The following is a 26662-nucleotide window of genomic DNA, read 5'->3' on the forward strand; positions in this document are numbered from 1 at the left end:
GCTTTGGTGACAAAACGGATGGCACTGTGGTAGACTGCATCCAGTTTGTTGAGTAGAGTGTTGGAGGCAATTTTATAGATGACATCACCGAAGTCGAGGATCGGTAGGATGGTCAAGCATCACCATCCATTTCAAAATACAACACAGCACATACACCCTGGTTCAACACCCATCAATTAAGACACATTTGAACATAAACTGAATCTGTAGTCTTTAGTGTATTGTTGATCTATATTGTGGTTGCAGTGCATTCGTTTCCATGAAAATGCTTGTGTCAGGCCTGGGCCCAGTTGCACAAAACATCTTATAATTTCCCCTTACCTAAGGGAATTGGAGTGTTGCATAAGAGTCCCTCAAACGTTTTCCTTAGGTAAGGGCATACTTAAAGGGGTTTTATGGTAGTTTGAAGGCATGTACTGTATGGCAGAAAGTGTCTGGTTACCATGGAGACCTGATTCACTGACAAAGTCTCAGAGATTGCATTTTTGGGAGGGAGATCACAAACTAGAACTTCTACATTCAAGACAGGAAAAACAAATAGATTCAGAAGATAAAACATTTATTTTAGTAACTTGTTTCTATTAATTTCTAGCATGTCAAGCTAACTTACAGAGTAGGTAGCTAGTTAGCCAGCTAGCTTTGTAGCCATGGATTGTGCACCTTCCATTGTTTAGCTAAGTAGCTAGCTAGTTGATGTTTTCCTTTCAGGAACCAGAACAAATTAAAGCAATATTCACCTCCAAATATGAACGTGGCCAGGGGTGTCAGAAGACTGATTTATATCTTCCTCTTATTCACAATGTTGAAGCAATGTCTTGTGTGAGGTGGGCAAAGATATACATTTCATATAGTGTATGGGTAGGTGCGATAATCAGGGTCCCATGCCAACAAAAAAAAAGGCACCAGGGCAGATTTTGTATGGTGGGGCAAATACGGAAGTCACGTTGGTGGTTTCTGGTCAGGCACAGTCAGAGATGCCTACTTTACTTAAAATAATAATAATGGTCCCTCCTTATTCCAATCAGTCCTGACTAGGGCCAGGAGTTTTTCCTGACCAAATAAACTGACCAGGAAACACTTCAGGACCTGGTACTGACCTCAATGGTTGCAGTGTGCACTCGATTTTCATCCTACCATACATAGAATTAATCAATCATTCTAATTCTATCCTCACATTCATAATACCAGGAAGAGGGGAGAAAATCAGCAGACACTGCGGCCCTCGAGGACAAAATGAGACGGGACACAAGAACCCTGTGTTAATGTACTGGTCGCGTTGGTCCCATCACTTCTTCGCTGCCTTGGGTGCATTGGGTGTGTTGAATTTGAAAAATATAATGTCTCCGTCCTCCACGATGTAGTTCCTGCCCAGCTGCCTGTACTTCCCAGCAGCCTACGGGACAAATCAAACCAGGAAAACTTTATTGACATTATACAAAGTAATTTAGCAAGTTTCAAGTTAATATCACGTGCACAAGTACAGTGAAAGGCCTTTCTTGCAAACTCTAAACCCAACAATGCATTGATCAATATCAATGTAGTACTAAAAAATAACAAGGTAGAACAAAACACACACACATAAAAATAAGAACACAAGAAAGTAAGGAGCTATATACAGGGTCAGTTCCAATACCATATTTACAATATGCAGGGATACTGGAGCGATAGAGGTAGATATGTATGATAGAATAGCAGCAGCATAAATTAAGATTGTATGTGAGTGTGTGTGTGTAGAGTCAGTATAAATGTTGTGTGTTGGAGTGTCAGTATGCATAGGAAAAAATACAAGGGTCAACTCAAGAGTCTGTGTAGCCATTTTGTTAGCTATTTAGCAGTCTTATGGCTTGGGGATAGAAGCTGTTCATGACTGTGCATGTGTGTGTGGACCATTAAGTCCTTAGTAATTTGGAACGTGAAGCTCTCAACCCGCTACACTGCAGCCCTGTCGATGTGGATGGGGGCATGCTTGTGCTCAAGTCAGAATAACATTTGTTGTTGATAGAGGCACACCCCTCCCCCTCTCAATTTCCATGAATCTACTGTCCTATCTACTCGGTGAATGGAGAATTCATTGAGTTGGATAGCCATGGGGTGGTATCTTGTCCAAAAGCAATGTTTCAGAAAAGTAGAGAATATCGCAGTTTACAAGAGACTCGTTGGTAGCAAATCCGCAGTCAAAATGTCATTCAAGTGACTGTACATTGGCCAACAGAATGGAGGGAAATGGTGGCCAGTTTTCCCTTCGCCTTAATCTCACCAGGATTCCCCTCTGTAAAGCCGTTTCCCCTTGGGTACCAGGAAAATTGGAGCGGAATTACAGAAAGAGCCCACGGCAGATGAGTCAAAGTTGAAGCCGGATTTGGGATAAGTAACTGCTGATATGGTGTTATTGTTGGTTATAAGAAATGATAATGGATACACTTTGAAAATAAAGGAAAAATAAACAGCAATAGTCCCAAAATAGCAAAGTTGGGTCAGAGCTCGCAAAACAGAGGTCATCCAATACAGCGCCATCTTTATCAGATGGTCTTATCCAGATAAGATCAGACAAAAAACTTTTGACAAGTACTTATGGCATGCCATCTACACCCATGACACAGTAAATCTTTCTCTCAGCCTCACACAAGTACACACACACCTTGACAGCATTCTCAGTGCCCTCTTCTTTGAAGTCCTGGAACTTCATGACCTCTGCCATGATGAAACCTTTCTCAAAGTCAGTGTGGATCTTCCCTGCCGCCTGGGGCGCCTTGCTGCCTTTCTGTAGGACAGAGAGGAGTAATACATAACGCTGTGATAGTCACACCCACACCTCATTGTGGGAGAGAGATAACCAAACTGTGTCTCTTACCCTGACAGTCCACGCTCTAACCTCGTCTGGTCCCGCTGTGAAGAAATATTCCAACTGCAGAGCTGCATAGCCCGTCTTAATGATCTTAGTCAGTACACTGCAATATACACACACACACAGTTAAGGTAACGGTTTGCAATATCATAAAATGTGTTCATTGTGTGTTTGATCTGTCCGTGTGTGTACCTCTGAGTCTTCGCCTCCTCACAGTATTTGTCCTTCTCCTCGTCGGTCATGTCCTGTAGTTTGGCCTCAAGACCTCCACTCACTGGTATGACCATAGCTCCTGGGTCATGGGCATCGACCCACTCCTTAATCTTAATCAGCCTGGGAGAGAATGTATATTTAAGAGAAGACAATCCTATGTATATAGAGCAAATCAAAAATCAACTTTGTTTTTCTAATATTGTTTTTTTTTTTTTTTTTTTGCACAAAATGCCACAATCATAAAATAAACCCCTACTGCAAGCAAAGTGCAGACCCTCAACAAGTAGCATTTCAGCTCCTCAGATAATGGTTGCCAGGCATCACAACCCAAATCACATAAGATTCAGAAAGACAGGAAATAAGGAATTAAGAAAGAACCCACTGACCACTTGTTCTTTTTCCTGATGTAGTCCTTCTCTGAGAGGTTGACCAGGTAGATCATGGGCTTGGACGTGAGGAACAGGTATTTGTTCAGCACATCAATCTGCATACACAGACAACACACTGGATTATGTGCGTGTTCTGGTATACAGGCACCTGCAACTAATGGTACTCTGCTCCCTCTCTTTTGTGAGCACACACACATAGTCCTTACCTCCTTCTCATTCCAGTCATTGTAGAAGCGGACATGTTTCTTCTCCTCCGAAATCCAGTTCTTTACCTTCAACATGATGTCCTGAGTGAGGGATGAGGGAAGAAGGGAACGAGAGAAGGGAATGAAAGGAGAGAACATGAGTAAATGCTGAATTCTGATTTTATCTGTGGCCCCTTCTCCCTAGGCACACCTGTGGGTCTCAAACAATCTATGAGAGGACATGGAAAAGTGTTTCAAGCGCTTGAATCAAGCACTCACACAGCTTCAGACCTCAGTCTCAGCACTCATCAACCACCCCACACACACACTCTACTCACGTATTCAGGTTTGAGTTTCTTGTCTCCTCCTCTGACAGCGGTCTTCTCCAACTTATCTATGATTGGTCCAAGAGACTCCTCATCCTTCAGCCGTAGCTCCTCATGGATTATCTCAATGTCCCTCACTGGGTCCACATTACCCTCCACATGGATGATGTCCTCATCCTCAAACGCACCTACACACATTTATGTCCAGGTTACGCAATGGTGCTGGACGTCACAAAGCTGCTAAAATAGGAATTTAGTATATTGTTCATGCACATCTGAACTGTGCTAGCATCGAGTAGGTGTGAGTGCCCCATTGATTAGAATGGAAGCTCCACACACTTGCGGTTTTAATGCGGATTTGACATTACAAATGTACACCAGGATTACAGTGTGTGTGAGTTTCTGTGAGTGTGTTAAACTCACGTGTCATGTGGAAGATGCCATCGCAGGCACTAATGTGAGACAGGAAGGCGTTGCCCAGTCCTTGTCCAGCGTGAGCTCCTTTCACCAGCCCAGCTATGTCCACCACATTCAGAAACGCTGGGACTTTACTGTCCAATGAGAAAGAGATGGAGAAGTTACACACACAAACTTGGATGTACAGAGTGTTTACTCCTTCCAAGGCTTGTGGAAGGTGCAGAAGTAGTTAACATTCTACCTGAGGGGCTTGTGGAAGGTGCAGAGGTAGTCATAGCGTTCGTCAGGGATGGGTACTCTGCTCTCGTTGGGGTCGATGGTGCAGAAGGGGAAATTCTCTGCTGCGGCCTGGCTCTTGGTCAGCACATTGAAGAATGTTGACTTCCTGTAGACAAAAATAACAAGACAAAGATGGTCACTATTCTACAGCCCAAGACATCTGCATGGTAAGGTCTTCTGAACGACCAAAGTAGATACTGTTGTCTGATTCGCACTGTACTGACACGCAGCCAGCACAGTACAGGTTGTGTCGGCCCTAGGGTTGCAAAGGGTCAGAAACTTTCCGGTAAATTTACAAAAATATTCCATGGAAAGTTAAGCCTGAGAATTTTGGAAATTTTGCTTAAATTCATTTTTAAAAAGTTAGCTTAAACATTGAACCTTTTTTTGTGGGATACACAAGGCAATTATAGGTTTTAAGGCTTATTTTGGTTAAACTATCCCCAATTCAATGGAATTTCAACCCTCTGCCTGCACAGTGCATTCTTCCATCACATATACAGCTGATCTCAAGATCTTGCACACTAATGAGATGCTATTGAGACCACACTACTACACTGTCTGAGCCAAGGACTACAAGCTTTCTGGTAAGTTTTGATTACAATACTGGGTGGGGTGAATATATTTTATATGACATACATGTTTTTTTTGTTAACAAGTAAATTGTGAAATACAGCAACGTGTATTTAAATCATTTCTAACTATTTCTGCTAGTTAGTTTTTGCTACCATGTGGGTTTTAGCTTGCTTGAGCCTGCTAACTGAGGAGTGTAAATTCACCGGTTACCATACATGTTTCATTTTAAAATATTTATCTTACAATGGAGTTGCTTAATCGAACGCTTAACTATTTATCTGTACATGGAACTGTATTTATTTTTTTAACTATTTGTTTTCTAATCTTTACAGGAAAATGCCACGGGCAGTATCTGATGTGTGAAGACATTTCACTGCAGCTAATGTAGAAGAAAAAGCTGTGTACATTTGCAAATACTGTGCTAAATCACGTGAAGAATGCAACAAAGATGCCAAGTGCATAAAGTTCCCTCAGCGCTCACAACAAGCAACCTCGAATAGAAGTAGAGGGACTTTTGTCAGAGGTGAAAATGATGAATCAGACACTTTATCGATAGCAACAGCTCATGGTCCTCCTGGAATCAGAAGTGTTTTTGACTCAATGGAGGAACGTAGTCAGAGAAATGCTGAAGAATGTCTTGCTCGAGCTGTGTATGCAACTGGTTCACCTCTGATACTCACATGCAATGTGTATTGGAAGAGATTTCTGAATGTTCTTTGCCCAGCATACACCCCTCCAACCAGACATGCTTGATCTACTCATTTTCTAGATGCAGAGTTCAAGTGAAAGTCAAGCAAATCATAGAGAAAGAAGACTGTATTGCAATCATCTCTGATGGGTAGTCGAATGTTCGTGGGCAAGGAATAATAAACAACATCTCCACCCCTCAACCAGTATTCTACAAGAGTACAGACACAAGGGACAACAGACACACCGGTCTCTACATTTGCAGATGAGCTGAAGGCAGTCATCAACGACCTTGGACCACAGAAGGTATTTGCACTGGTGACAGACAATGCTACGAACATGAAGGCTGCTTGGTCTAAAGTGGAGAAGTCCTACCCTCACATCACACCCTTTGGCTGTGCTGCTTATGCATTGAATATGCTCCTTAAGAACATCGTGGCACTGAAAACAATGGATACACTCTACAAGAGAGCCAAGGAAATGGTTAGGTATGTGAAGGGTCATCAAGTTATAGCAGCAATCTACCTCACCAAGCAAAGTGAGAGGAATAAGAGCACCACATTGAAGCTGCCCAGCAACACCCAGGTGGTGTCGTCATCATGTTTGACAGTCTCCTAGAGGGGAAGGAGTCTCTCCAAGAAATGTCAATATCACAGTCTGCAGATATGGACAGCCCCATCAAGAGGATCCTCCTGGATGATGCATTTTGGGAGAGTGGTAAGCAGCCTGAAACCTACAGCAGTAACCATTGCACAGATTGAGGGAGACAATGCCATCCTGTCTGATGTTCAGACTCTGCATGCAGATGTAAGAGAATAAATCTGTACTGCCCTGCCCACTTCACTGTTGCTCCAAGCAGAGGAAACTGCAGTTCTGAAATATATCAAAAAGTGTGAAGACCTCTGTCAAGTATGCTGGCAAGAGCATCCTGTCTGGTGCAGAGATAAATGAGGCCTATGGTGTCATCACTACCGTGCCTTGCCACCTTGGTCTGGATGAGAGCAAGGTTCTTGGCAGTCTGGCAAAGTACATTTCCAGGCTTTGGGATGAAGATGCAATATGGCAGTCGTGCGAACATATCTCATCAGCCACCTGGTGGAAGGGACTTTGTGGATCTGAGGCTCTTTCCCCTGTTGCCTCCATCATCATCATCATCATCATCCTCCTCCTCAATCCCACCAACATCAGCCGCCTCAGAGTGCAACTGGTCCTTGTTTGGGAACACACATTAAAGCACGCAACAGGCTGACCAATACAAGGGTTGAAAAATTGGTGTCCATCCAGGCAAATTTGAGGCTTTTTGAGCCTGACAACGAGCCATCCTCAACGAGGTTGGAAAGTGAGTGAAGATGAGGCCTCAGAGTCTGATGTTCAAGAGGTGGACATTGAGGAGTTCCAGGGAGAAGACATGGAAGCCTGAGAGGAAGACAACCAAAGCTTTAGTTTCTAGACTATCATTTTACAGATGCATGTTGAAAATGTTTTCGGGAGATGCGATGGATCATTGGGGATCATTCAATATTCTCTTCCTTTTGTTGTTCAGCGAAATCGCCCCATGTGAAGAGTCAACTCATTTAATTAAAGTTCAATTCGTAACTAAATTGTTTTTTGTTTTTAGTTTTTATTTCTATTGGAAGGATTTAATAATTTGCAATTAAGTATTTTTTTTTAACCATGTAGGCCTGTTGAGAACAAGTTCTCATTTACAACTGCGACCTGGCCAAGATAAAGCAAAGCAGTGCGACAAAAACCAAACAAACAAACGTCAATAACACAATAGAAAAATCTATTTACAGTGTGTGCAAATATAGAGGAGTAGGGCAATAAATAGGCCATGAAGGAAACATAATTACAATTTAGCATTAACACTGGAGTGATAGATGTGTAGATGATGATGTGCAAGTAGACCCCCTTCAGCCCTGGATACCATATGTGAATTGATCACCCACCATCTATCTTCAGAGTTCGCACTGTTAGGTGACCTAAACTGGGACATGCTTAACACCCCGGCCGTAAACTAGATGCCCTCAATCTCACAAATTATCATGGAACCTACCAGGTACAAACCTAAATCCGTAATCCGGCACCCTCTCAGATATCACCCTGATCAACTTGCCCTCAAGTCTTCAACCAGGATCTCAGTGATCACTGCCTCCCTGCCTGCGTGGGTAATGGATCCCCGGTCAAATGACCACCCCTCATCACTGTCAAACCCTCCCAAAAACACTTCAGCGAGCAGGCCTTTCTAACTAAAAACAGATATAGCCATTGTTTCACCCCAGCACGAAAACATCCTGAGGCTTTCTGCATTAGCATCGAATATATGCATTTTTTCAGGTAAGTCAGGAACCAATATACTCAGAAATGATCCGATTATCGTAGATTTATCGGTGGTGACAGTGTTTCCTAGCCTCAGTGCAGTGGACAGCTGTGAAGAGGCACTCTTATTCTCCATGGACTTTAGTGTCCCTAAACTTTTGGAATTAGTGCTACAGGATGCAAATGTCTGTCTGAAAAAGCTAACCTTAGCTTTCCTAACTGACTGTGTATATTGGTTCCTGACTTCCCTGAAAAGTTGCATATCACTAGTTGATGCTAATGCAGAACGCCACAGGATGTTTTTGTGCTGGTCAAGAGCAGGGGCTATATCTGTTCTTATTTTTTTTTTAATTGAATGGGGCATGCTTATTTAAGATGGTGAGGAAAGCACTTTTAAAGAGCAACCAGGCATCCTCTATTGACAGGATAAGGTCAATATCCTTCCAGGACACCCACGCCAAGTCGATTAGAAAGGCCTGCTCGCTGAAGTGTTTTAGGGAGCGTTTGACAGTGATGAGGGGTGGTTGTTTGACCGTGGACCCATTATGGACACAGGCAATGAGGCAGTGATCGCTGAGATCCTGGTTGAAGACAGCAGAGGTGTTTTTAGAGGGCAAGTTGGTCAGGATGATATCTATTAGGGTGCTCATGGTTACAGATTTAGGGTTGTACCTGGTAGGTTCCTTGATCATTTGTGTGAGACTGAGGCCATCTAACTTAGATTGTAGGATGGCCGGGGTGTTAAGCATATCCCAGTTTAGGTCACCTAACTGTACGAACTCTGAAGATAGATAGGGGGCAATCAATTCACATTTGGTGTCCAGGGCACAGCTGGACACCAGCAACAATTTTTTAAAGTAGAAGGTTGAATTGTTTGGGCACAGACCTGGATAGTATGACAAAACTCTGCAGGCTAACTCTGCCCCTTTTGCAAGTTCTATCTTGTCGGGAAATGTTGTAGCTGGGGACGGAAATTTCAGGATTTTTGGTAGTCTTCCTAAACCGGGATTCAGACACGGCTAGCACATCAGGGTTGTGCTAAAGCAGTGAATAAAACAAACTTAGGGAGGAGGCCTCTGATGTTAACATGCATGAAACCAAGGCTTTTACGGTTACACAAGTCAACAAATGAGAGCACCTGGGGAATGGGATTGGTGCTGGGAGCTGCAGGGCCTGGATTAACCTCTACATCACCAGAGTAACAGAGGAGGATAAGGGTACGGCTAAAGGCTATAAGAACTGGTCGTCTAGTGCGTTCGGAATAGAGAGTAAAAGGAGCAGATTTCTGGGAGTGGAAAAATAGATTCAAGGCATAATGTACAGACAAAGGTATGGTAGGATGTGAGTACAGTGGAGGTTAACCTAGGCATTGAGTGACGGTCTACTTATGAGAAGGTCAAATATTTATGTTTCTGTCTATGATAAATATATCCAATGCAAAAAGCATCTACATTTAAATGGTATTAATATTAATTTGCATATATTCCCACGTAAAGTTTCCTCCTTCCTCCTCTGAATATTCCCCAAAATATGCAACTCTGGTTGGCGCTATAGTGTGAATCATGCTAATGATTCTCCAAACCCTACTTTACAACTATGGGCAACTACTAAATTGTAGTCATGTCCATACCCAACATTCGGCAATCCCACAATCCCAATCTTCAACGAAGTCCCGAAACGTCCAATCAGTGGTGGTTGTTTTGGTCCTTCTCCCTTCTTTGGAGGCATCTGCAACAGCAACAAAACATTTAGCAACAGAACAATCAAGGCTGTAACATGTATTGTTGCGTCTGGAATACTGCTGGCAAAGAATACAGACAGCAATCTATACCCTGCGTTTACTTGTCACATAGATACCTAGCTAATAGTAATTTATCTTGGCTAGCTTCCCTGTTTCATATAGCTGGCTCAACACCTAGCTAGCTAGCTACTCAAATTGACACAAACGACAACCTAATTTGAAAAGACAGACGTGCCAGTTGGCGCAGCTAACCAACGGTATAGCTAGCTGACAGCTAACTAGCAAACAGGCTCAAACACATGTGGAGAAGCTAGCTAGCTAGTACGGAATGGTCCGGAGTCCCATTCATTCTGCTTGTCAGCATGCTAACTTACCAGGCCAACCTAGCTAGCTATGTCAAGTAACGTTGTTGTTTATTAAAATACAACGGACCATTTTCGCAAGGTCGAATATATAACCAAACAAGCATGTATTTAACGAGCTATATGTTCATATTACCTTGATTTCTGTCTCTTTTTGGGCAGCTATCTACGAAAATAGATTCGTTCGGAATTTGTTCACACTGCTCAAAGCTAGCGAAACTAGAAAGGGGTCGTCACTAGTTACCACAGCCACAAAGTATTTAATTTCCTTAAAATGTAATTTTCAAACTAACCTCATGCATAAACTTAAATTAAAACCCAAAATATATTTTTTGTTTTCACAATTTTTTTACAATATGTCCAATTTTTACTTTGTGCCTGTGCTATATAGTGGAAACCCTATAAAAGAGACCGCATATCGGAAGTGTTTTGTGTCTCCGCATTCTCAATGGACGAAACCTTATAACACGTAAAGCGAAAAACGGAGAGAAACGTCGACACATGTGACGTATTGATTCTACATCGATCAGCCCACGCGGTGGCGGTAATGCAAAATAATATTAGATGCCACCCGCCGTTAAACCCCAACGAAGAAGATCAGCCCGCGAGGTTTCCTTCATTGACACCTAAACGAGGCCAGATATACCTAACCTGTTACACTTGCTTTGGCAACGTAAACATGTTTCCAATGACAATAAAGCCCTTCGAATTGAGTCGATCCCTTTGAGGAGATGGGGAAATGGGAGAGAATGGCGCTAGCTCAGAAACCCAATATTGGGTGACGTAGCATGACAACGTGAACGTGATTGGTCAATAGTCTGCTGGGTGGGGCGTTACACGTTCTCTCATGCATTGACCAATGTCTTTCCTATCTCTTCCTTTCTCAAATATAATTTTCAATAAAATTCTAATGGCTTTATTGGCATGGGAAACATATGTTCACATTGCCTAAGCAAGTGAACTAGATAAACAAAAGTGAAATAAACAATACAAAATGAACATTAAAAAATTATTCACAAAAGTTTAAAAGGAATATAGACATTTCAAATGTCATATTATGGCTATGTACAGTGTTGTAACGATGTGCAAATAGTTACATTACAAAAGGGAAAATTAATCAACATATCTCTGACAAGGCTTTCTGAAGGTTTCGGCGCCTAAAACGGTTAATTCATCGGAGCTTCATTATCTGTTCACAATTAACATTAGGGACATCTGCTGGTCAACGATAAATAGCAGCGTGTGATCATCAGATTGTAATTTCTGGGCTTTAGTCGCCTAGAAACACTTGGAATACCAGGTTCGCATTTTACATCATGCTTCCCTTTTTTTCTTCAATTTTACTATACTGAAAAAATATATAAATACAACATGCAACAATTTCAAATATTTTACTGAGTTACAGTTCATATAAGAAAATCAGTCAATTGAAATAAATGAACTGTGCCCTAATCTATGGATTTCACGACTGGGTATACAGATATGCATCTGTTGGTCACAGATACCTTTTAAAAAAAGGCAGGGGTGGGGGATCAGAAACCAGACTGGTGTGACCTCATGCAGGGTGACACATTTCCTTTGCATAGATTTGATCAGGCTGTTGATTGTGGCCTGTGGAATGTTGTCCCACTCCACTTCAATTTCTGTGCGAAGTTGCTGGATATAGGCGGAAACTTGCACATGCTGTTGTACACGTAGATCCAGAGCATCCCAAACGTGCACAATGGGTGACATGTCTGCTGAGTGTGCAGGCCATGGAAGAACTGGGACATTCTCAGCTTCCAGGAATTGTGTACAGATAGATCCTTGGGACATGGGGCTGTGCGTTATCATGCTGAAACATGAGGTGATGGTAATGAAGGGCATGACAATGGGACTCATCAGGATATCTCTGTGCATTCAAATTGCCATTGATAAAATGAAATTGTGTTTGTTGTCCATAGCTTATGCCTGCTCATACCATAACCCCACCGCCACCATGGGGCACTCTATTCACAACATTGACATCAGCAAACCGCTCACCCACACAACACCATACATATGGTCTACGGGTGTGAGGCCTGTTGGAGGTTCTGCCAAATTCTCTAAAACAACGTTGGAGGCAGCTTATGGTAGAGAAATTAATATTCAATTATCTGGCAACAGCTCTGGTGGACATTCATGCAGTCAGCATGCCAATTACACATTCCCTAAAAACTTGAGACATCTGTGGTATTGTGTTGTGTGACAAAACTACACATTTTAGAGTGGCCTTTTATTGCCCCCACCACAAGGTGCACCTGTGTAATGATCATGCTGTTTAATCAGTTTATTGATATGTCAGGTGGATGGATTACCTTGGCAAAGGAGAAATGCTCACTAACTGGGATGTAAACAAATTTGTGAACAAAATGAGAGAAACCCTTTTTTTTCATATGGAACATTTCTTGGATCTTTTATTTCAGCTCATGGAACATGGGACCAACACTTCACATATATTTTTGTCCAGTATAATTAAAATGAGTAAAACAGACATTCCCATTCGAAACAGTGTTGGTTTGGGTGAACAGCAAGTATTCTCTTTTCACAACACCTGTTATCCTTGTATGTGCATTCTGAGATGAAGACCCCACAAAAATGACCCAATGATTTTCTTTGAACTTGGAGACCTAATTATATTGAGCCTGAGAAATCTCCCCCCTCAACCCCTAAGCTGTGCCCCTTTTATAGCCACGGTTAAGGGTAGCCTAGGTCCCTTCTAGTAATTATAATTCAAAGTTCTCTGCAATATCTGTACATACCTTTTACATTGTTGAAAAGCAACAATGAGTCAACATCAAAAGCACCCAACCGCAGAACTCTTGCAATCGCAGTGAAACTGTTTGCCTGATTGCATGGCCGCCTTCCAGATGTTCTTTGGGACCATAACATTTGAGCCTGAGTGAATTTAAAATCTTCAAAACATGAAAAATACAGCCAGATGCTGTAAAAGACCAGAAAGTACTGTAAATACATCCTCTGTATTTAAAATATTCATACTAGCTAAAACAATGCCTTGTATTTAAACATTCTCAGTATTTTATCTGAACCTCAGATGAGATAGAAGTTAACATCCACTCACTGTTTAAATAAAAAAATAAACACAAAGGAAGCTTGTTTTAAACTTTAAATGGCTAAATTAGCCAGTACAGCTGAATCAGTATCTGAGATGTCGACCGAATATGACCTGTCTCCTAGCCAAGGCCCAGGAAGCTCTGATTCAAAATCACATTAGGGATGGATTTAAATGTACATAATTGGTACCTGGAGGAAAATGGGAAGGGCTTTTTCAATTTCAGTCAAGGGGAAGATTTATTATATATTTATTTTTTAAATCTAGTCCAGGGGATGGTCATGTAATTTGTAATGGATGACATTTTCCTATTTCTCAGTGTTTTGGAATGAGTTGCTTATTAGGCTATGTATTGATGGTGTAGATAAAACAAGGCTGCATTACACACTGAAATTAATATTCCAACCCTGAGCCCCAGCCTGCTCAGCTCTTGCTGATCGAAAACTTTTGTGTGCTGTCTAGACAATAGCTGTGTTGTGTAGGCCTACGGTGGCAGTTCAGGTGGAGAGTCAGTGGCCTCTTCCCGAAAATAAACCTATGTTCTATTCAGTTTGAGAAGGAGAGAGCGAAGATCAGGAGTACCGGAGGTTGATAGCATGATATGACTATAATTTGTTATATTAAAAACTTTGTTTCTTGCTCATCTTGTATTTCAGAGTTATTGACCTCACAATAAGACAGATTTTAGTAACTTGCATTGTGGTGCTGAAATTTGAAGCAGCAGCCGCCGCACAATCAATTGGAAATGGACAGCGCATGGTGCTGAAAGTAGGCAAATTCAAGTGGGCATAATTAATTTAAGCCAGGAAAGAAGAGTAGCCAGCAGTAATAGTTGACATTTTTCTGCGTAGATAGGTCTACTCTGTCCGGCGTGGGAAGGTAGTCTTCATTTTTTAAAGTATGATCCTCAGATTCCTAATGACGTCTCAGATGGAATTATTTGCATACAGGGACAGTTTAATTGCAAACAACACATACTGATTTGGCATTGGAAAAATATGATACGATGAATACATATGTCTATCTTTCTGTCCATTCTTACCTTGTAATTTGTGTAATTTGTGTGGTATTAAAAAAGGATTCTGCTAATATGTAAAAGGAAGTACAACTGCATGAAATGTTTATATAAAAGCTATTTTTTATTCGGCACAGCAAATAAGACGATTGATTAATTCCACCCCTACTCTTGTCCACGTTAGTCTGCAAACTCACAACCTTCAGTATTCCTGCGTTGCCATATAATGCTTACAGGATGAAGAACAGTTTCTAAAACTGCATATCTAACTAAGGCTCTGGTCTGTCCAGGAAGTGAGGGTAAACGGTAGACATGTTCTCTGCTATCCACTTCGTTTTAAATTATTATTTGGGGTATAGGGGAGGGTCAGGGAGGGTTTAGGTAAAATATATTTTTCAGAAGGGAGAGCCAGACATTTTCCATGTAATTCTTATTATAAATAACGTTCACTCCCTTAGACAGCTCTGAAAACGTTATCAAAATACATTTGTTACTGACAAAATATGGATTTGCTCAGCGAAACTCTTAATTTATTCCCGTTACGGCCATAACTATGAGTTTACACAAATATTAGCGTCTTATCCTTTATTGCAGAGCTTTGACTGAGGGAAAATCACCTTTCCAGTCACTCTATTACGTGTATTGAAGTGGGATACAATTCTGAATTCAAATACATCCACAGTGCGATTTCAACAGGCTTGTACTTGTTTTTGTCAAGTTGACCTAATAATTGTAATTTGTTCAATTTATACAACATTCCAAGATTGTGTCGACTAATACCCCATTTCATGGGTACACAATTCATAGGTCAGGCTGTAGTGCGATATGCATGCACAATACACAATAGACTGACTGGGATGGTGATTTCCCACAGTCAGAGTCCTGTAATAAGAGGTAGGATGCTAATATTTGTGTAAACTATACATAGTTGTGTTCAGTGGGTGTCACGGAGTTGGCTGATACCCCATTTCATGGGTGCACATTACATACCTTAGGGTGCACATATGTATGCAGTGCATATATGTATGCCCCCAAATCAATTCTGAATTCAAATACATTGAATACAGTAATTTCACCTCATTCAAATTAACCAATTAAATGTGTTGAGCATTTATATAACATTTCAACCTTGTTTAGTATTATGTAGTCCAATTGTGAAATGTTTTCTAAATGTTTATCAGTTTGCACCGGTTTCAATGAGGGACTGATATTTTGAAAGCGAACCGCAGATGAACTATTGTTGCTCACGCTAATGTTGTTCACGACACACACGTGGAGAGGAATAGCTAACCAGACAGCGGATACACACGTGCAGCAGCAATGCTCTTGTGAGATAGGCTTTTTCTTCTCACTTTTGGTTAGATTTGTATTCAAAGCTTAAATTACTACCAGCAAAAACTATTTTGTATAGATTAGCATAGCAGACTTCGGTGGTTTGCAGCCTCTGGTTTTACCCGAACCCCTTCTGTTGTCATTCAAAATACGTCAGAGAAAATGGCGGAACTTGAAAAAGACACAGGACTACCACAAACAATGCAGGAGAACCGAGATGAAGAGTAGTCGGGCAATTCCATGGTAACAGAATGACGCGGAGACTTCTATTTTTCACTTTAAAAGTATACCAAACAATAACCATCGATTGCAAAGTTAAACAAACCACACAGCTCTATGCACAAGGCCTACTTTAAATAATTTCCACAAAAAAATATACAAAAGCACATTTACTCGAAGAACAGTGCAGATGTAAATGTTGGTAACAAAATGGTAAAATCTCCCAGCGTTTTTTTAATGTAACAATATCTCCCCAAAACTGAAATATCTACTCCAAAGTCAGATTCAAACATGTCTGCAGAAAGAATACGTGTCAGCAATGATATAACACATCGAGTTTGAAAAAAATCTATTTTGGTATTCGAACAACAGTAAGTGAAATGGATTAACACCCAGGAACATAATGATATCATTGGCTCCTTTTCCCTGATCTGTACTATACAGAAATGCTGAATAGACAGAAAGGTAGACAAATGTAATATCCTCCTTTGCATGATTGGGTATTATTCTACAGACTGGTTATTATTTTAATGTGCTCGCAAACAAAACCACATTTGGTTGGTCGGGACCAAATCAATCAATTGTATTTTATAAAGTGCTTTTAAAAAATCTGTACCAATCATAGACATCTATGTTTCACACGTTTGGGCATCAAAGTATAGTACAGAAGAGTAAAATACAGTACATTTTAAATGTACTCTACTCTAGTGCACGCTACTGTACTTAATTATTGTAGAGTACCATACTGTACTGTCCTATACTTTACTTTTATTTACTGTACTGTGCTGTCCAAACTTGTGAAACAGAGTCTATGATTGGTTCAGATTTGGACTGACCAAATTGAACTACTTTTCAAATGTCCATGGACGTCCGGTGTTGGTTGGTGCCAGGGCTGGTTACAGTGAATTGAAAGAGGGGGCTCATGGGTAGGTGTCATTAAGAACTGGGAGCGGTGACATTAACTGGAGAGAGAAGAGAGAGGGAGGGTTGTCCAGATTCTCACACTCTTGCTTTGACCACCAGGTGACAGAAAGAGAAAGTAAACAGTTATGAGCTGAACTTAACAGTATGTCAGCGGAAGAGAGGACAGTTTGTGACTACTATGAATTGCCATTGTAGCTATTTCAGTCATTCTGTTACAGATTTTTTTGGTAATTATTTTACAGATTTGGCAACAGAATGATGCACTTTAAATCACTTCATAAATTGTAAAAAAAAAAATATTTTTAAAAAGTTGGGTTTTTGGTAACAGAATGCCAAGACAGGCAATATTTCTTAAACTTACAGAAGGGAAATAGTTTCTGCAAGTCTAAATGTTGATATTAGTTGGCAGGGGTCTTTACTTCAACATTATTGTTTCGATGTACAGTTCCAGTCTAAAGTTTGGACACACCTACCCATTCAAGGTTTTTTCTTTATTTTTTACTATTTTCTACATTGTAGAATAATAGTGAAGACATCAAAACTATGAAATAACACACATATGGAATCATGTAGTAAGCAAAAAAAGTGTTTAACAAAATACATTTTATATTTTTCAAAGTAGCCACCCTTTGCCTTGATGACAGCTTTGCACACTCTTGACATTCTCTTAACCAGAGTAAAAATAAAGAAAATCCCTTGAATGAGTAAGTGTGTCTAAACTTTCGACTGGTACTGTATTTAAGACCCCTTTTTCTTCTGTTTGACCAGAAATCAAAGCCTTGGCTTATTCCAAATTTTAGGATGGAAAAATGGTTGAAAAATGTATATATAGATTCCAGTTGTTAAATGCACCAACAAAAACATACTTTGGGGCTTCTTGAGTGCTCTTATTGTGGTAAAAGTTTTTCTAAAGTGGATAAACATAAAACTACACCAGCGAACACATACGGGAGAGAAACATTTTTGCTGCCCTGATTGTGGGAAAAGTTTTACCCGCTCGGATCTTCTGAAAAGTCACCAGAGGACACACAAGAAAGGGGGGTCATTGTCTGTACTGTGATAAAATCTTTGCTGAACCTGGAGAACTAAAAATACACATGGAAGTACATAGTCAAGAAATGCCTCACCTTTGCCCTGACTGTGGGAAGCAATTCAAACAGTTATGGGTGTTGAAAAAGCACCAGCGAAAACACACAGAGATCTCACCAAGGGAAAAGCGTCACCACTGTTCCGACTGCAATAAGAGTTTTACTCACGGATATCATCTTAAAAGACACCAGGAAACACACACGGGAGAAAAGCCTTACCACTGCTCTAATTGTCACAAAAGCTTTGCAGGAAAGGAGAGGCTTAAACAACATCAACTAACACAAGGAAAATAAACGTTACAGCTGTTCAAGGTGTGATAAGATTTCCTGACATGGCCAAACTAAGATCACACCTTCCAGTACATTCCGTAGAACTGGCACTCCACTGTTCTGACTGTGGAAAGTGTTTCTTAAAACAGGCAAAGTTTGAAAGACATCAAAAAATACACACTGGAAGTGGAAAAATACCATTCCTCTGCACTGACTGCATGGAGGGTTTTACAAATTTGCGAGTTGGGAGAGCACCAGCGAATACACACTGTAGAGAAACCGTACTACTGCATTGATTGTGGGAAGAGTTTTGCTCTTGAAAAAACAGTTAAGTGTCACAAGCAAGCACACAAGTTCAAACTCTCTGGAGAAAGAGCACCCTCTCCCTGCTCGTTCATGTGGAGATACTTTATCCCGTTCATGTGATGACTCATGTGAGAAGCGTGCATAATAGAGACCTTTCCAGTGCTCCTGCTGTGGAAAAAGATTTCTCCAAAAGAACTCTCACAATACACATGAGAATGCAACTGGAGAGAAACCGTACCACTGATCAGAATGTGGACAAAGCTTCTCCCAAATGAACGACAGAAAACGCCACCAGAAGAGGCAACACTCTGGAGAGGAGACTTGATCTCTGTACTACAGTATGGAAGGCACAGTCAGAGACACTCAATAAGAAAGGACTACAACAAAAAACAATATTGTAATATTGTCTTTATTCCAGGTTTATTTTGGTAAAATCCTTGAAATATCTTGTTTCAACAGTAAAGTTTATTTCACAAATGACTGCAGTTTTTTGTTGTCATCATCACCCTCCTAGTTTCTACTCTGCATAAATGGTATTTGTTAATCCTTCCCTGCACCGAAAGAATCCCATAAGGCCATCCAACCTAATAGTTAAAGCTATTTCAAAGAACAAAACGTGTAGTTAATATGTGTAGTTAATATATGGACTTGTCTATTAGAATAAAAGTCTCACTGGACAATTAATATTAGGGATGTGATCATCACAGTAAAGAAATAATTTACATGCCAAGATTATGGAATCTTTTGGGAAATCCACACAACAAAACCCAATGTCTTGCAGTATTCAGACTCATACACATTTGACTCAAGTTATTTGATATCCAAGTTATTGAGATTGTAGCATCATGGCATGTAATCCTCATTTCTTACTTCTGAAAGTGCGATCAGAAGATTTGTGTTAGCTACTGACACAGTTGTGCTTTTTGAAGTGTCTTGAATCAGAAAAGCCTTTTCCACATCTCTTGCAGGAGTATGGTCTGACTCCTGTGTGCACTTGCATGTGGGTTTTGACATGATTGGCTTGTCTGAATCGTGTCCCACAGACATCACAGCTGAAAGGCTTCTCTCCCGTGTGGACTCGCTCATGCCTTTTGAGATTACCGATAAATCCGAAAGTCTTCCCACAATCACTGCACTTGTGTGGTTTCTCACCTGTATGGATCAGCTCATGTATCTTAAGAGATTGTTTTGTAATAAATCTCTTTCCACAACAACCACAAGCATTGGGCTTCTCTCCGGTGTGTAATTTCTGGTGATAGTCAAAAGTAACTTTATGGAGAAAAGTCTTTCCGCATGTGGAACAAGTGTATATGTTTTCTCCTGTGTGAATTCTTCCATGTGTTTTCAGAGAACCGATGGAGCTGAAGCCCTTCAAACATATCTCACAGCTGAAGGGTTTTGGTTGGTCGGTTTGTTTTTGTTGGTTGGCCTTGTTCTTTCTGGTTCTTGAGTGCCCCTCTCCATCAGCCACGTGTGATAGCTTGTGAATTCTCAGTTGATAATTGTAAAGGTAAGTCTTTCCACAAACGTCACACATAAATGGTTTTAATGCCCCATGAACTAGCATGTGAGCTTTTAAGTTGGTGGACTGAATGAATGTCTTTCCACACGCCTCACATGTGTGCGGCCTCTTCTTCGTGTGAATTCGATGGTGTCTCGTAAGGTTCTCCTTAAAGCTGAAAGTAGCTTGACATATTTCACATCTAAATGGCTTCTCCCCTGTGTGAACTACCTGGTGCTCCTGCAATTCGACGGGACGCCAGAAGGTCTTGTCACACTGGGAGCATGAGTGTGGGCGTTCTGTACGTTCTGTATGTACAGATCTAATATGCGTTTTCAGGTTTTGAGATATACTGAAATTCTTTCCACACGTAGTACAGCTGTATGGTTTCTCACCTGTGTGAACTCGCTGGTGTACGTCAAGCATGTACTTTGATGCGAAACCTCGTCCACAAGTGAGGCAGGTGAACGGTTTCACCTCTGCATGAACAAACTCATGTGATTTCAGATTTGTCTTACTACGGAACTTCTTTCCGCAAACTTTGCAACTGAAAGGTTTCTCTTTTGAGTGAGTTTGCATGTGTTGAGTCAGCATACAGTTCAGGCGGAAGGTTTTCGCACAAACGTCACACTGAAAGGGCCCCTTCGGTTTATTGTGAACTGCTATATGGCGTTTCAACAGACAGTTTGCGTGGAAGGTCTTCTCACATATGTCACACTTGAAGGGTTTCCTCGGCTTGGAAATGCTCTGCTGTATTCCGTGGCTGTTTTCTGTGGATTCTGTGCCATTAGCAGTACGGCTGCTTGTTTCTCTTGCATGACTGCCTCTCCCGCTGCCTGTTTCCTCTGGAACAACAGCTCTCATAGGTTCACCCTTGGATTCAGTGTCTCTAAATGAGGGCTTTGTATTCAGTCCACGCGAGTCTCCCACAGAGAGAAGAAGAGAAGAAGTCTCTGTCGGTTTACTGTAAGCCTCTGCAGCACCTACAGATGAGAGGAATATACAGGCATTATGCTACTGGTTTGACAGCCATCTTTCAATACAACACAAAATTGTACCAGCAACAACTATACGGCTGTGTCCCAAATGGCACCCCTATATAGTGAATAGGGTGAAGGGGTCGACTTACAGGGCTGCCCACTGGTTCCGGGAGGTTTTGGAAACCCTCCGGGCCAGTCAATCATCCAATGGGCGGCAGGTTAGCCTAGTGGTTAGAGCGTTGGACTAGTAACCGAAAGGTTGCAAGTTCGAATCCCTGAGCTGACAAGGTACAAATCTGTCGTTCTGCCCCTGAACAGGCAGTTAACCCACTGTTCCTAGGTCGTCATTGAAAATAAGAATTTGTTCTTAACTGACTTGCCTAGTTAAATAAAGGTAAAATATTATATTATAATGATGCCAATAATTTTCAATCTAGGCTAATTGATAAAAAAAAATATATATATATATATATATATATATGAAAAAGAGTCAAATTCCTGAAGCTGTAAATTCATCATGTAGATTATTTAGCACACTGTGCCACACACTGTGCCACACACTGTGCCACACACTGTGCCACACACTGTGCCACACACACTGTGCCACACACTGTGCCACACACTGTGCCACACACTGTGCCACACACTGCCTACTTTGAGCGGAATATCACCGGGCAGCGAGAGCGTGCAGCTTTCAAACAACTGGTTGTGGAGCAGCTCACAGAAGAGCGGTAGGCACAGGAAAGCAGTAGAAAATACATTTCAAGTTATGATATCTAGCCTACCAGTGAATGTGAAGGCAAGAATCGGTGGATATGCATACCTGGTATTTAAAATGTTTGGTCTGAAGTCTTGATTGAATGGTCCGAAGTGGACAGATAAATAAATCAAATGTATTGAATTTAATAAAAAAAATGTGTTTAATTGCACTAGTTTCTCATAATTCATGAATAGAAAAGATTGCATCAGTGATTTGTATTTCCTGGAACTTTCTGAAGAAGTAATGCCTGTATGTTCTTTTGCCAGTTAGCATGCCGAAACTGTCCTTTAAAAGGCTTTCCCAAAAAACCTTCCCAATTAAATGTTGACTACAAAGTAGGCCTACCTGGCAGAATGATATCATGACGATTTGTATCAGTCACGTGGGCATTTGTTTAGCAAACTTTGCAATCACATGCACACCGCAGGAGGCTGGTGAGCAGAACGGAGTGAATGAAATGGCATCAAACACATGAATTTGAGATCATTCCACTCCAGCCATTACCACATGGCCGTCCTCCCCAATTAAGGTGCCACCAACCTCCTGTGATGCACACTATACATTATACAGTAGGCTACAGAAACACCGCTTGCCAAACACAAAGGTCTCTTGCCAAGGTGCACAATTTAATTAAAGGGAAACTACACCCTTCCACTATAAAATATCAAATAGAAAATAAATCCCAGACCTCAAAAGTGGTCTATTGTTGTGGTTTAAGCATAGTTGTGTACTTTGTTTCTTTGGGATATTACCTTCAATGACAGACGTTTTAGTTCCTGATTTCACCTCACTCCTCTCCTTCACAGGGTCGGTGCTAGAGCCTGTATTTCTCGCAGTAGTCTGGAATGGAGGAAAGTCATTATTTTAATATAAAACAGACATTTGTCAGATTTGCTAAAATCATACACAGAAGATGATCATAAGTTACAAGAACATACCTCTTCCCGTACGATGACAGTGTTTACTTGACTGACATCTCCCATGCTGAGCAATGCTGAGGCCACTGTGTTTGTCTTCACATTGTTAACAGGCATCATTGGGAGATCTTAAATAACAAGCAGATAAAACTTGACATTTCCTTTGCGTTGAACAACATTGTGCTGTTGTGCATCACATCCCTTTACAAACTGGTGGAAGACAAACTATCAGTACAAGCAAACCATACAAACAAGCTTCCTTTGCTATATTCAATAGACAGTGATGAGTTGCTGGATCCACACTCACCAACTGGCTTAATTTTAAAGATCGTTCCATTGTGCAGAATATGGGTTGGTCTTTTCGGTTCTTCTCGCCCCTCACCCATCGCCTTCAGATCTTTATCCATCTGTTCCACCTTGATCTTCAGTTTCTCATTTTCATTTTGTAAAGCCGCAGAGACCTCTAGGAATAGTCTACAGATTTTACGAACAGCCTCCTTTGTCAAAAGGTGCATAATGGTGCCAACCTGTTTCTAGAGAGAGATTGAAGTATATTAGAACGAAGCCAACAAAGTTACACTCAATTTGTTTTTTTACTTTGCTACTTTCCTTAGCTAGTTATACTTCACTGGCCCATATACTAGACTTTAAATACGACAAACATGTGTGAAACAGACAGGTGCATGTGCAAAGTGAGAACATAACATGTAAAACATTTTAGGAGGGGTTAGCATCTAACAACTGGATTTAATACTTTATTGTGCACCGTTCATCACTACAAACCCTGGTTCGATCCTGGGCTGTATCACAACCGACCATGATTGGGAGTCCCGCACAATTGGCCCAACGTCGTCCAGGTTAGGGTTTGACCGGGGTAGGCCATCATTGTAAATAAGAATTTGTTCTTAACTTACTGGCCTAGTTAAATAAAGGTTCATTAAAAAATGTGTTATTTCATAGTTTTGATTTATTCACTATTATCCTACAATGTAGAAAATAGTACAAATAAAGAAAAACCCTGGAATGAGTAGGCGTGTCCAAACTTTTGACTGGTATTGTATGTTCGTTACAACTAGAAGGAGAGAATTCCTTCTAAACGTAATGTTATGGCTTGGTTGATGGCTGACCCATTGGTCTGACCAGGTAATGCCAAGGGGTGTATTCATTAGTCGCAGACCGTAGCAACAAACGGTTTGTAATGGAAATTGTTTACCACCAACAGTCTTGAAACAAAAACAACAGTTTCGATTGATCACATTTGGGTAGGTCCCTCCCTGTTTGGTTATATTTGCTTCGGTTTGGCTCCTAGACTAAACAGTTTCCGACATGCTGCCGCTATGTCTTGGCCAATAAGAGCGCTTGAAGTGAATCAGGGAAAAACAATAACCCTACGTTAAAATTTCTAATTTGTCAACAATGCCACGATGTGTGGATATGGATATAGCCAGCACCAATTCAAGGGATGTGGGAAGACATTTCATATGTAGTATCTAAATTATTTGTGTAGAAAATGTACTTTTTGGTTCATTTTGACGGATTGTGGTACTGTGCAACCGCAGCAACGCATGTACGCAAATGTCTGCTTATACTAGCTGGCTTACAAAACGATAACCCATTGTTGTTGATGTTAATAAGCATGGATGAAGTGGTGATACATGTATCCAGTTTAACTGCTGTTCTTATGGATTTTCTAATAGTCCTTTCACAACTGTTGAACAAATACTGTGCATTGACAATGAATGTAGTTTACATTAGCAGCCACCTAGTACTACAGGACATATACAAAAAGGCCACCACTGAACCCAGAGATTTTAACAGTCTGAGTGAACCCACTCCTAGGTTTATTGTACTAAGATACATGTATTAATCTTGACCATTGCAATTTCTTTGTACTGGCTTAATGGGGGAGTAACTTTACATCAGATTTAACTTAAACTGGTTAGCAATATTGAAAACATTATGGGATCTTGCATTAACTACTCCAGCTTTACATTATAGTCATCAACGCTGTTTCTTTGTCCTGTAGAGAGGCGAGGTACATGTTTTCATTTCAACAGCTACATGTTTTGGAAGATAAATACGTATTTTTTTTCTCCATTACAGACACTGTAATACATACTTTAAAAAAACCAATACATAGTATTGTATGAACTGAAGCCAATAATTCCTCAATAAAAAATGTTTTTGTTAAAAAAAAATGTATAGTTCTTATGTTGCACTCCCCAATAAATAAATAGTTAAATGAATGTATATGTCCTTGAAACATTACATTGAAATACTGTATCATAATGGCGGACGGTGACTTCAGAACAGCACCCACTATAATATATTATTGGGCGGGACTAACCTGAATTTGTCCAATAAAAACTAGTTTTAGTCGCAAAACGTTTTCCGTTTGGAGAAATTGTAACCCCGGTTATAAGAATGATAGTCAATATTTTTGCCACGGTCTTGGTCTAATGACCAACAAGATCCAAACTAACGCTTGCTTATTAAACAATGACAATCTTTGTACAACGTTGCTCACCTTTTTTCCCAGGTTACTTGGTATTGGCGCCGCGATTGATTCGTTGTCCAAAAACAGTTGGCTAATTTCTGCTACTGCCGTCTCAACGATAAAAGTCATAATCGACGTTGTTTCTTTCTCGAAAATATTGCGACTGTTAAGGCTAGACATGTTGTCCCTTTTAAGTAACTTCATGCAGTAACTTTATGCAGATATTTGGCTTCGTAACCTAGCTAACGTTAGCTACTAGCTATAATCGTACACAATCGTCGCGCGACGATAGCTTTTTTTTTTTCGTTAAGCCTTAACAAATAACCGTCTTCTGTGTGGATTCCGCGGATAAACACGATACCATTTGTCCTGTGTAAAGTTGTTTAATAAGCTTTAGCGTTTTGTAGGACAATGCTATCTGACGTGACCACGATAACAACGCGTGTGTGTCGTGAACAACATTATTTGCGTGAGCAACACTAGTGGAAGCGGCGGGTCGCCTTCAAAATAAAAGCCCTCCATTGAAACTGATAATTGTGAAAACATGCCACAATTGGACTAGATAATGCTTAATAAGGTTGGAATGTTGTCATATAAATTCGTCGAAAGATTCATTTTAATACATTTAAATCGCACTGTGGGTGTATTATAATTCAGAACTTCATTGGGGTGGCAGGTAGCCTAGTGGTTAGAGTGTTTGACTAGTAACCGAAAGGTTGCAAGATTGAATCCCCGAGCTGACAAATCGGTCGTTCTGCCCCTGAACAAGGAAGTTCCTAGGCTGTTGTTGAAAATAACAATTTGTCCTTAACTAACTTGCCTAGTTAAGTAAAAAAAAAATTTAGGCATAATTATATGCATAGCCTAGCCTATGAAATGGGGTACCAGCCTACTCTCAGTGACCCCTAGAGAAAACAACTATGTGAAGTTTACACAGATATTAGTGTCGTAGCTCTTTTTGCAGGACTTTGACTGTCCCCTTCCCTTCCCAGTCGGTCTATTGTGTGTTTTGAACATTCATATTGTACTGCCTAGGTATGGATTGTGTACCCATGACATGGGTTATCAACCTACTCAATGACACCTACAGAGCACAACTATGTGGAGTTTACACATTATCTGGATTGGCACTTATGATTTCTAGCTAACATTACACAAATCAAAGTGTGAGCATGTGGAGCATGTAGTGAAGCAAAACTTTTGTGGTCAAAACCATTTATCTTGGTTCGACAGGGGAGCGAGCGGGTTTGCAAAATGCTATCATATCACACAATTATACTATTTATAATATATTTTTTTATACAGACTAGCTCAAAAATAAGTTAACATTTAAAAAATTATCCAATGGATTATGAAACTTTTTTGGTAAAAAAAAAAGTGGAGGTGCAAAATCGTCCTGGCCCCGGCTTTCGACTTTGTCAAT

At 40.6% G+C, this 26662-nt stretch overlaps 2 protein-coding genes across 3 annotated transcripts; both read right to left on the reverse strand.

The window, feature by feature from the left end:
- Nucleotides 1–538: 538 nt before the first annotated feature.
- Nucleotides 539–11124, reverse strand: LOC109906738 (obg-like ATPase 1). Its single transcript, XM_020504606.2, has 11 exons — nucleotides 10476–11124; nucleotides 9867–9964; nucleotides 4617–4760; nucleotides 4382–4509; nucleotides 3971–4146; nucleotides 3654–3734; nucleotides 3445–3542; nucleotides 3038–3178; nucleotides 2852–2948; nucleotides 2639–2761; nucleotides 539–1393 (listed from the first exon to the last, which is right to left on the reverse strand). The coding sequence occupies exons 2-11, from the start codon at nucleotides 9962–9964 to the stop codon at nucleotides 1286–1288; spliced, it is 1194 nt and encodes a 397-aa protein (XP_020360195.1). The 5' UTR covers nucleotides 10476–11124; the 3' UTR covers nucleotides 539–1285.
- A 7851-nt stretch (nucleotides 11125–18975) lies between these two features.
- LOC109906739 (zinc finger protein 708) lies at nucleotides 18976–25708 on the reverse strand. 2 transcript variants are annotated; one of them, XM_031792585.1, is made up of 5 exons: nucleotides 25270–25708; nucleotides 23050–23269; nucleotides 22764–22870; nucleotides 22578–22665; nucleotides 18976–21068 (listed from the first exon to the last, which is right to left on the reverse strand). In XM_031792585.1, the coding sequence occupies exons 1-5, from the start codon at nucleotides 25441–25443 to the stop codon at nucleotides 19483–19485; spliced, it is 2175 nt and encodes a 724-aa protein (XP_031648445.1). In that variant the 5' UTR covers nucleotides 25444–25708; the 3' UTR covers nucleotides 18976–19482. The 2 variants fall into 2 exon arrangements, with proteins under 2 accessions (XP_031648445.1, XP_020360196.1); XM_020504607.2 differs by having other exon boundaries at nucleotides 23050–23275.
- Nucleotides 25709–26662: the final 954 nt, after the last annotated feature.

Source organism: Oncorhynchus kisutch, linkage group LG16, assembly GCF_002021735.2.
Source record: "Oncorhynchus kisutch isolate 150728-3 linkage group LG16, Okis_V2, whole genome shotgun sequence".
In the NCBI taxonomy this organism is placed as follows: domain Eukaryota; kingdom Metazoa; phylum Chordata; class Actinopteri; order Salmoniformes; family Salmonidae; genus Oncorhynchus; species Oncorhynchus kisutch.

What these genes read in the sequence shown, in the direction of transcription:
- LOC109906738 (XM_020504606.2), bottom strand. Translation starts at nt 9,964, where the DNA reads ATGCCTCCAAAGAAGGGAGAAGGACCAAAACAACCACCACTGATTGGA. An exon ending in ATGACTGGAATGAGAAGGAG is followed by an intron (nt 3,543 to 3,653) that starts GTAAGGACTATG and finishes CTGTGTATGCAG; the next exon opens with ATTGATGTGCTGAACAAATA. An exon ending in ATCAGGAAAAAGAACAAGTG is followed by an intron (nt 3,179 to 3,444) that starts GTCAGTGGGTTC and finishes ATTCTCTCCCAG; the next exon opens with GCTGATTAAGATTAAGGAGT.
- LOC109906739 (XM_020504607.2), bottom strand. Translation starts at nt 25,443, where the DNA reads ATGAAGTTACTTAAAAGGGACAACATGTCTAGCCTTAACAGTCGCAAT. An exon ending in CAAGTAACCTGGGAAAAAAG is followed by an intron (nt 23,276 to 25,269) that starts GTGAGCAACGTT and finishes ATCTCTCTCTAG; the next exon opens with AAACAGGTTGGCACCATTAT. An exon ending in CTTTAAAATTAAGCCAGTTG is followed by an intron (nt 22,871 to 23,049) that starts GTGAGTGTGGAT and finishes TTGTTATTTAAG; the next exon opens with ATCTCCCAATGATGCCTGTT.